The sequence below is a fragment of the Labrus bergylta genome, chromosome 1, assembly GCF_963930695.1.
Source record: "Labrus bergylta chromosome 1, fLabBer1.1, whole genome shotgun sequence".
Lineage (NCBI taxonomy): Eukaryota > Metazoa > Chordata > Actinopteri > Labriformes > Labridae > Labrus > Labrus bergylta.
Genome location: NC_089195.1, coordinates 33,914,964 through 33,925,849, shown reverse-complemented (window position 1 = coordinate 33,925,849; position 10,886 = coordinate 33,914,964). Strand labels below are relative to the sequence as shown.

The following is a 10,886-nucleotide window of genomic DNA, read 5'->3' as shown; positions in this document are numbered from 1 at the left end:
CTTCTCTGGTCCAAACAAATCCAGAGCATTCAGGAGCAGAATCTAAAGTTAGAAGGAGGACATACTGGCTGCTGAATTGTTGTCAGAGAAGCCAGCACTTCAACATAGCATGTTTCCTTAATGTCTGATCATATAGTAAGCTCACGTTATCATATCAGTCAATAGATATCTTACAAACTGCTCCTTTAACTTTTCTATAACAAAATCTTTTTCTGGTTAAGCATACTGTCTTGTAATTTTTTTTTTTGCTATTTTTAGTTTTCAGTGCATTTTTATGTAATCATGATAACTGTTTTGTGAGATGTTGATCTAGAACGATTATCTCGGTCCTTCTCTATGTCACAACCATCTCATTCCTCCTCTTTATATTTTACAGGATTTGGAGAAAAGAACAGGACAAGACACAGAACTCACCAACCTTATTAAATATGATTGTTTCTTATACCTGTCTCTTTATTGTGTTTTACACTTACAGGAGTTACATGTAGTAAAATTAACACAGAGAGATCCATTTCTGCATTTCTAATGTTTTGTTTTAGAGTCGGTCGTCTTCTAACAAGAAGGTCGGGGGTTCGATCCCCAGCTCCTGCAGCTACATGTCCGATGTGTGCAAGACACTTAACCCCAAGTTGCTCCCGCTGCTTAGTCGACCAAATTTGCTTCAGACTAGGGCGATAGTTTGAGCCCTAATGCATGAGTCCAAGGTTTGAGAAAAACCCAAATAGGACTCTGAAAGAGGAACCCACCAGACCACCTACTCAGCCACAATATTTTCACATAAATCTTTGCTCTAACATGACCCTAAATGTTACCTCCCACGCTGGCACTGAAGATGACCTGATCGGTGCTGCTTTACTCAACAGACTGTTTGCTTTGTGGAGTTCATTGTACCATGGGAAAACCCAGAAAACAAACCTCCTTACACAAACAGTCAGGCAGCCAAACGTTCAGAGTGACGCTGAACCAGGGAAGCTGCAGGTCTGAAGAGTTACACAACACTAGTTTAATACACACATTTGACTTCTTAAACAATTGTTTACACAGCCCAACATGTCTACAGTTTTTGCAATGAATGTTTTTCATTAGGTTGATAAATACTCAATACTGCAGAATGCTTTTATAGCTTTTATATGATTTTTTAACACATTCAGGTTGTGCATAAGAAGCAAATTCAGTGAGTTGTTCATTTCATGGACATGAGCACCATCTGCAGGTCCAGGGTGATTAGTGACACACACCATCAACCGCACACTGCAGCTGCAGAGACCAGGAAACCAACCCATTTCCTCCTCATGCAACCTTACACTTTTTCTCCACTACACTTAAAGGACCAATCAGTAACATATCTACTGACTGAAATGATAAAGTGACCTTACTATATGATCAGACATTAATGAAACATGCTATGTTGAAGTGCTGGCTTCTCTGACAACAATGCAGCAGCCAGTATGTCCTCCTTCTAATTTTAGATTCTGCTCCTGAATGCTCTGGTGATACAAGTATTTCAGCTCAAGTAGAAGAAAACAGGAGGCAGGAAATAGTGCATCAGACAGGCTTGGGGTGCTTGGTTCAGAAACTCACAGTGAAAGTGAAAGTGAGCCTAACGTTTAAACAAATGAACCAAAGATAAGACAGAGACGCTGTGCTGTGGCTGCAGAGAGATCACCAGAGAAGAGAACAGGAGGAAAAAGGTTGGTGCTTTGTTATTTACTTACTGATTATTTTACTCACAGTTTCATATTTATGAGACCACTCATAAGAATCTTAACACAAGCTGAGACGTCTTTAAGTTGTGTCTTTAGCATCACAGCAGCTTCAATTTGAACACATCGATGGTGTGGCCTTTAAAACATGTCACAATGGTTTTGCTCACTCAAAAACAAAAAAACAAGTGCAAAAGGAAGACGTACTTGCATGGCAATAATGAGATATTGATTACATGAATATTATCTGCCACATCCAGACTGAGACTTACTTCTCATACTCTCTAAAGGACTCCAACGACTTTTTTATTCTTTTATTGACAGTGTGCAGGACCAGGCTCAGTTGGATCTCAGCTTCACGTGAACTGCAGTGGATACCATGGGAGGAAACTGTAAGTGTCTGTTTGCCTGTAATAACGAGAATGTTTGAGATCTTGACTTATTTGTCTTGTCACCTCGGGATATCAACTCTGACGTCTTCTCAAAGTCTTGATAAATGAACTCGTTATCACAAGTGTGCCAATCACGATCCTCCAGTGTTAAAATGAAGCCAGTGCAGAAATGGAAGTGTTGACAACTGGAATGTGGGGAATACAGCGTATTATCCAAGTGGCAACCTCCGGTCTTGAAAAATGAAGCCAATGTGGAACTGCAAAATCCTGCAGTTCCTGGAGTGTCCACTAAAGGCTGGCTGCAGGAACACAGGAAGTCACATACACACCCATTCGAAAAAGCCTGTTTTTACAGCAGAAATTAACATGTTTACAGCCTGGTTCAAAAAATAAATATGTCTGATTAGTTACTGTCATCGTGGCACACACTGTATGGGGGGTGAATGTTTTAAACGGCTCCGTTTTGATTTTATGAATGATATGTGTTATTCATAGTTAGGCGTGTAGCTGACCTGATTGACAGGTGGGCGTGATGTAACGGCTTGTCAGGAGGTTTAAAACCCGCCTCAGCTCCAGCTCTCAGCCTGTCGTTAGGTTGACTGAAAGTTAGACTGTGACAGCATTTCCAGCATGGTGGCTGCTGCTGCTGATGAGACTCCAGAGCCCCCTGCAGGAACAGAAGGGTGATGTCACTCAAGCTTCAAACATTAATATTTACAGATTATGATATTTGAACAAAGTCACACCGCCAACTACTGGCCTGGCATCTACACTACAGTGTTTCTCAGTCCTTTTATGGGATTTGTGTGCACAGCAGTTTTCATCCAAACGTCATCCTCTGGAGGCAGAACATTTTTGAAAGTTTAAATGTAAAATTATTCTTTTTTATGTGTAAACGTGGCCTTAATGTGTGTTATCACATGCCCGTATTTAAGAAGTTGTTAATATGTCAGCTGAATGTAAGATGAAATATGTTTCCTGTGAGTCATCACTCTTGCCTTCTTGTTTGTTGATGAAACACTCTGAACATTAGCGTCCTCAAGCAGTGAAGAGGAAGATGATGACGGATATGGAAACATTATGGACGTTAGAGCTACTGGAGCTTCAAAGGAAACAGCTCGGCAGGACAGGTTGCTATACTCTGGTAAGCGCGGCAATAAAGAAACACGAGCTGACTTTGACTAAGGGTTGTAGCACTAACGCTGTGTTTCCTGTTTTCTGTGTCTCTTCTGTCTAAAAGGTGAGGAAGCGTCACACAAAATGGCAGAGTATGATTTGGACAGAATGAAACAATACAAGTCTAAAATCAAGAGTGCGGCAGATAAATATGACATCGATCCAGCTCTTATTGCTGCCATCATCTCCAGAGAGTCTCGGGCTGGAAATACAATCAAGAGTACTGGAGGCTGGGGGGACTATGACCAGAGCCGAAGAGCGTACAACGCCTTCGGACTGATGCAGGTTGTAATTAATGCTTCTGTTTATCTCACATCATCATCATCATCTACATCCTCAGATGGAGAGACATTTACAGCAGTGCTCGTCCATATGTTGTAGGTTGATGTCAATCCAAAGGGAGGTGGGCACAAGCCAAGGGGTGCATGGGACAGCAAGGAACACCTCTGCCAAGCCACGGGGATCTTGGTTGATTTTATTGAAAAGATCCGGGACAAATTTCCCGACTGGAGCAAGGAGAGGCAGCTCAAAGGTTTGTTGTACTGAACCGGGAGTCTTGCACACACCTGAACATGTCTTCACACGTTACTTACCGTATTTTCCGCACTATAAGGCGCATCGGATTATAAGGCGCACCTTCAATGAATGGCCTATTTTAGAACTGTTTTCATATATAGGGCGCACCGGATTATAAGGCGCATAGAATAGAACGTGTTTACAACTGAACAAGGCTGGGAGATATTGTGAATATATAAAACTACGTTTTATACGTAGTGCATTCACAATAACTCAACGTTGTTCAAACGTTAATGTGCATATTCACAATATCTCCCAGCCTTGTTCAGTTGTAAACACGTAAAAGAAACATAGTCTGATACCGCTAATTCAAACGTTAGTGCATAACTCAACATTGTTCAGTTACGTATAACATGTAAAGCTCACTTTTTCAGTTCATTCCCCGTCCACGAATCCCTCGAATTCTTCTTCTTCAGTGTCCGAATTGAACAGTTGGGCGAGTACGGCATCCAACATGCCCGGCTCCCTCTCGTCATTATCTGAGTCAGTGTCGCTGAGCGCCATGTACGACCAGTATGGATCAACCAATTAACCAATTGATCCATATATAAGGCGCTCCGGATTATAAGGCGCACTGTCGTTTTTTGAGAAAATTAAAGGCTTTTAAGTGTGCCTTATAGTGCGGAAAATACGGTATCTTTGTTTCCTGTTTGTATTCCATTCTGCAGGAGCAATTGCAGCCTACAATTGTGGGGATCGGAAAGTCGATAGCTACCGGGAAGTGGATAAAAACACAACAGGCAAAGACTACTCCAATGACGTTGTGGAAAGAGCAAAATGGTACAAAAGAAATGCAGACTTTTGATGGTTCGCAGCTTTTCCGATCCAAAAAATGTCCTGCAAACTCTGAAGGAAATACTCTGTAATGTTTTCCTTTCCCTTGCAATACTCGCACTTAATAAACACGATGCAACGAACATGAGTTTCTCACCTTGTTTGAACTCTGATTGGGACATTTAAAAGAAAAGAAGGGACAATAGAAATCTCAGAACCCATTGGCAATCGTCTGACAAAAGCGCTGTTCAGATTGCCGTTTCAAGCCGCGACAATATTCAGTGCAGGAAGAGGCAGAAAACTCAAAGAGCTTATTTGAAGCCAGTACAAAAAATACTGTGTATAAAAACTTCTGATAAAACCATGAATAAATGGATAATGAGTAATAGCAGTTAAATATTGTTTCAGGCATTTTACTAGCAGCAGGTTTTTGACAGATGGGAATTATTCCATAATTTGCTGCCTCTAAATCAAATCGAAAACTGACTTCTGAAAGTCAAACATTTCGGAGGATGAAGAACTAAAGCTTCACATGTTGAGCATGACTGGACCTGGGAATTAAAAATAAAGTCACTCTTGAAGTGCTCAGGGATATTCCCTTCACTCGATGTTTTAAAAATAGAAACACATATTTGAGAAATATTGACGTTATAAATGTTGAGAATCTGGAGCTTCTGAAACAAAGGAGCAGAAGAAGCACGGGACTCTGTTCGCCATCCTGACAAAGCGTCTCTGGAGGAGCAGAAATGTATGGAGATTCGAAGGAAAAGTACTAGCCCAAACTACATCACAATATGCATGATATGAATAAAGTAGACTGTAATAACGAGTAAGGAGACAACTGGAGGTGACGAGATGATTGACCCTTCGAACGATACCAAGAGATTTGTTTATTTTTTTTGCTAACCCAACTCAAATTCTCATCAACAGAAACTCCCAGAAATCTCGTAGATGATACCTGGGACATCTCAAAGGAATCTATGTTGAAATGGTCTCTATTGTAATTTTGGACAAATCCTTAGAATATCATTTTTTTTGCCACTGAAAATGACAGTTTGATTTTTTTTTTAATTCAAAGGTAATTTATTCAATTTAAACAATTTCAGATAATCAGTTAAACCAATATTAGCATCCCTCATCAACATTTGAATGAGAGAGAACAAAGGTTGTGCCATCTGCAAACATTATTGGAGACAGAACGTGTGAAACATTATGCAAATCATTGATATAGATAAGGAATAATAACAGTCCCAAAATGGACCCCTGTGGAACCCCGCAATGCAATCCTGGCTTTTTTGGAATAGCGATCCTTGACAGAAACAAACTGGCTTCTGTTGAAAAGATGTTTTACCCATTTGTGTGTAACATCATGAAAACCATATGTATTTATTTTTGTCCCAGTTACACATGATGACTAACTGTATCAAAAGCTAGACATATACAAAGACATTTTACATAACCTGTGCAGGAATAAAAATAGATACCGTGGGCAATTTAACTAAAACTGTAAACAGCTTAAAAACATTGATAACATTAGACTCCCAATGGTTTCTGAGATTAATTAAAGACGGCATGAGACGAGAGGCATGAGACAAGAGGTCATGAGACGAGAGGTCATGAGACGAGAGGGCATGAGACGAGAGGGCATGAGACGAGATGGCATGAGACGAGAGGTCATGAGACGAGAGGGCATGAGACGAGAAGGCATGAGACGAGAGGTCATGAGACGAGAGGTCATGAGACGAGAGGGCATGAGATGAGAGGTCATGAGACGAGAAGGCATGAGACGAGAGGTCATGAGACGAGAGGTCATGAGATGAGAGGTATATACTGTATATATCTCAACTTTATTAACTATTATCATAATTACAAAGACTTGAGACTTGGACTTGCAATGAGAGACTTGTGCCCATCTCTGTACTTGTCTTATAAACATTTGAAAAAAAAATCCCTGCTAAAACCATAGACTGTAAATATGAATTGAAGCTTGAGTGATGTCACCCATCTGTTCCTGCAGGTGGCGCTGGAGGATCATCAGCAGCAGCTGCCATGTTGGAAATCCTGTCTCAGCCTAACTTTCAGTCAACCTCAAGACATTTTTTAAAAAGTCATCCCCCGTTCAGTGTGTGCACATGAGGACAACAACTAATCAGACCTATTTGTTTTTTGTACCAGGCTGTAAACATGTTCATTTATTCTGTAAAAACAGCTTTTTTGCCTGTGTATGTGTATGTTCCTGCAGCCAGCCTCTAGTGGACACTCGACGAACTGCAGGATTTTACACTTCAGTATTGGCTTCATTTTTCAACACCGAAAGTTGCCACTTGGTCAAAACCCATCAAGCACAAAAAACAGAGATATTTGTGGTTTTGTTTTTTGTATCATGTTTATTTACCTCAGGATTTCATACAAACAACTTTTTAGACTTTTACTTAATGACTTGCAGGAAATGTTGTCAGAGTGGGCTTCAACAGTTAAAAGCCACCATGGTTCCTGTACCACTGGGCTCTGGCAGCAACATCATTGGAGTAGTCTCTACCGGTTGTGTGGTCATCAACGTTTTCATAAGAATGGACGTTTCCATCGCCCATGTTGTAGGCTGCAATCCCACCTGGAGAATTAAACACACATAAGATCAAACCATTTGTGTGAAGGGGGTTGTGTTTGTGTCAACTTAGTGGGTGAGTGAAACAAACCTTTCAGCTTCTGCTCCGAGCTCCAATTAGGAAATTTGGTACTGATCCGTCCGATGAAATGAACCAAGATGCCCGTGGCTTGTCTGAGGTGTTCCTCGCTGTCCCAAGCGCCCTCTGGAGTGTGCCCACCTCCGTTTGGATTCACATCCACCTACATATGTTTGAAGGAAATCTGGTTATATCATCAGAAAATCAAGCTAAGCTAAAATCATTTGAGTAAAAAAAGTAGCATTTATGAGCACCTGCATCAGTCCCCAGCCGTTGCCATGGTCCCCCCAGCCTCCAGTGTTCTTTATTGCGTTTCCAGCCCGAGACTCTCTGGAGATGATGGCAGCAATCAGAGCTGGAGGAATTCCCTTCTGAGCCCCCACTCTGTTGATTTTAGACCTGAACTCTTCCATTCTGCCTGCATCAGTCTGGGCCATGGTGTGTGATGCTCTCACACCTTTAGAGAAAAAAAAAACACAGAAAAAAAGTGCTAGTAGACTCGGAGTGACCAAATCTGATATTGACCGTTTTCACAAACTGGATTTCTTTTGATTTCAGGCTCATGGTGGGAAGCTCAGTGGTCCAGGTTTGTTTTAAGTCAAATGTCCCATCACCTTTTTTTTTTTTTTACCAGCACATGAAAAAAACATACTTAAAGTATGGTGGTACACGGGCTCCCTGTAGTGGTATGCAAAGAAATCTCCACATAAAAAAAAAGCATAAAACGACAATTCTTTTTTTTGTCATACTCTTATCTTATCTGTCTTGTATCTTTGATTTGTATTTATATCAAATGTGTTTTCTCCTCTAAATTAATTTAGTTTTTGCAACAAACAACTTTAATCTGCTCAATTTATGCTCGCGCGCACAGACATAAAGAACAACAGGAGTACGCCTCACATTTTGAAAAGTTCCACTCGATATTCTGTTTATAGTTCAGTCCTGAAACAACAGCAAGCAGCTGTAGACCTACATTAACAGATATTCTGTTATTTATTGGAGTTCAGCACAATCGGCAGCAAGCAGCTGTACATTTTTAAAACGGAGCCAGGAGAAGCTTCAGTTTTGATGCATGTACGAACAGTCGCTCACCCTCTATCTCTCTCTCTCTGTAGCTCTGAAGCTGATGTGATTCGTTTCTCTTTTGCTGTCTTAACACTCTGCAGGAGTCGAGAGGGATTTTTTAAAAAAGGCAGTTTTGCTGTTGTTGAATGCAGAGACTTATAATAAAGCGGCTCTGGTTGCACCGAGCCTGTGGAGCGCGCGCTTGCACTCTCACGCGCTCTCTCCCTCTCTCTCCCTCTCTCTCTCTCTCCCTCTCTCTCTCCCTCTACCTCTCTCTCTCTCTCCCTCTCTCTCTCCCTCTCTCTCGCTCCCTCTCTCTCTCTCTCTCTTTCTCTCTCCCTCTCTTGGGCCCACTTATCGTCTATTAGTGGGAAACCCTGTAGATTAAATATTCTCAAACAGGTTGTTGGTATAAAGTTGTCATTTTTATTGTGCTGCACTTTTTTTTGATTTGGGCAAATCAAAAAGTTGTGTTAGTTTAAGGGGAAGTTCTAGCGCTAGCCCTTAGAAGTCCTACAGTGTGGCTGCCAACAGTCAATAATAAATAATATTCTTTTAATGAATTAATTTGCCTCTTGTGTGAAATATGTGTAAAAAAATAGGCCTACAGTGTATTTTAACGTCTACCATAATGGTGGTACTTGGAGAGCCGAATATTTTCAGAGGTGGTACGCAGTCTAAAAGGTTTGAGAAGCACTGATCTAGAGGATTTGTCCCCTGCCTTGCCTGTTGAGAAGCAGCACCTCTGTATTGAACTACTTCATATAAAATGAGCTCCTGTGTTTCGCAGCTTACTTACCTGAGTATCGCAGATTGTCCTGATTAGCCGTTTGCTGTGATGCACCGCTAGTTTGAACTCTCATGATGTCTCCGTAACCTGCAAATGATATGTTTATTATAAGATCAGTTTTTAACAGAAACAGAATCAGAATCACTTCATTTAATCCCTGGGGGAAGAAGATGGGATGTTTCAGTCGCTCTAAAAAAACAATACATCTGGAGAGTATATAGTAGTATACAGTAATAAAATGAGAACAAGAAATAAAGACATTGGTTAAACAAAGCACAGAGAAATGAGGAAATGAAGTTCAACTAAAAGAAAAAACAGCGAAAAACAGACTGTTGAGGAAATTCGTAAAACTTGACTTCCCTCAAGACAAATTCCATCAGACGAGCACTCACCCATCTTTGATGTTTCCTCTTCTGGTGGTCTCCTCACAGCTGAGATGTCAAACAACACAATGTCCCTCTGTGCACTCTCTGGTTGTATTTATAACTCAGTGCTTTCACTTTCACTTTCCTCATGACGTTACTCCCTTCCTCGTGCTGTCTGGTGTTTCTCTCTCTCGCCTGCAGGAGGTGCTGTGAGCTGATGTGTCAGAAGAGAAAGAGGAGAGAATCAGGTGAAGGCAGCTGGTTTACAAGAATCAGACTGAGCTACACACACAAAGGTTTAATTACAGTCTGAGTTAGATAAATCTGGTTGTATCCAGTTTTTTACTCACCTTTACCCATACATGGTGAGTGTTTGTTGTTGAGGTCATTCATCAGTCAACCCCCCCCTCCCGTACACACAGTAGCCTGTAAACTGAACTTTAACATGTTTTGTGATTGTTTTTCACAGAAATCATGTGATTTGATGATACTTTTACTTTTACTTTTACACCTTCAGTTTCAGGCAGCTGATTTACAAGAAACACACCTCAGTTGATCTGCCTTGTACATTTTATTTTTCTGCAGAGTTTCCATCTTCCTGTAGCAGGAAGTAAAAGGAAGTCCCCGCCTTTATAGGGCATGTATACTGGTAGCTGTTGGTTTCTTTATTATTCCATACGTAAATGAACTCCTTATATTATCTGTAACTGTACAGAGCGGTGTAGGGCCCATCCTGCTGTCCATCCATCATGTCAGCTACACGCGTACCTGGGCAGCCAACAAATACGATGTAGGCCCGATTAAAAACTGTGAACCGGTTCAGATAATCCCAAAGTCAATTTACAGACCCCAACAACACCAATACCCACTCAGAAAAGAAGCTATAGAGAGCATAACACCAGTTTTTTAACTCTCTCCTCGAGGCTGGCATTATCGTTCCATGTGGAGATTCACCAGTACAGACTCTAATCTTCCCAGTAAAAAAGAATCGCCCGGCCGGGCAGCCCACGGAGTGGCGTTTTGTGAAGGACCTACAAGCTGTAAACGCTGCCATCATCGCCCTCCACTCCTAATGTTCCCAATCCATACACCATTCTCAGCCAGATTCCCTCTTCTGTGAAATGGTTTTCCGTTGTGGACCTGTCTAATGCTTTCTTCTCTATCCCCGTTCAGAAACACTCCCAGTTTTGGTTTGCTTTCCAGTTCGGAGGAAAGCGTTACACATGGACACGCCTGTGCCAAGGACTGACCTGCAGCTCGACCCTTTTTTGTCAGGCTTTGTCTCGCAGTCTCTCCCCTCTCACACTCTCTCCAGGTTCAGTCTTGCTGCAGTACGTTGATGACCATAAAGCATCCCTGTC

The 10,886-nt window shown here is 41.4% G+C and overlaps 2 protein-coding genes across 3 annotated transcripts; one reads left to right on the top strand and one right to left on the bottom strand.

Annotated features, from left to right (window-relative positions):
- The first annotated feature begins 1,566 nt into the window (after nt 1-1,566).
- LOC110005980 (lysozyme g-like) lies at nt 1,567-7,261 on the top strand. Of its 2 annotated transcripts, XM_065959684.1 has the most exons (7): nt 1,567-1,691; nt 2,028-2,095; nt 3,129-3,239; nt 3,336-3,556; nt 3,653-3,803; nt 4,516-4,627; nt 6,639-7,261. In XM_065959684.1, the coding sequence occupies exons 2-7, from the start codon at nt 2,083-2,085 to the stop codon at nt 6,694-6,696; spliced, it is 666 nt and encodes a 221-aa protein (XP_065815756.1). In that variant the 5' UTR covers nt 1,567-1,691; nt 2,028-2,082; the 3' UTR covers nt 6,697-7,261. The 2 variants fall into 2 exon arrangements, with proteins under 2 accessions (XP_065815756.1, XP_065815759.1); XM_065959687.1 differs by lacking the exon at nt 6,639-7,261 and having other exon boundaries at nt 4,516-4,764.
- Nucleotides 6,989-9,690, bottom strand: LOC110005981 (lysozyme g). The gene is made up of 5 exons (XM_020661238.3): nt 9,553-9,690; nt 9,170-9,247; nt 7,560-7,762; nt 7,318-7,468; nt 6,989-7,232 (listed from the first exon to the last, which is right to left on the bottom strand). Exons 1-5 carry the CDS (start codon nt 9,554-9,556, stop codon nt 7,096-7,098), a joined length of 573 nt encoding a protein of 190 aa, XP_020516894.2. The 5' UTR covers nt 9,557-9,690; the 3' UTR covers nt 6,989-7,095.
- Between the last annotated feature and the right edge of the window lie 1,196 nt (nt 9,691-10,886).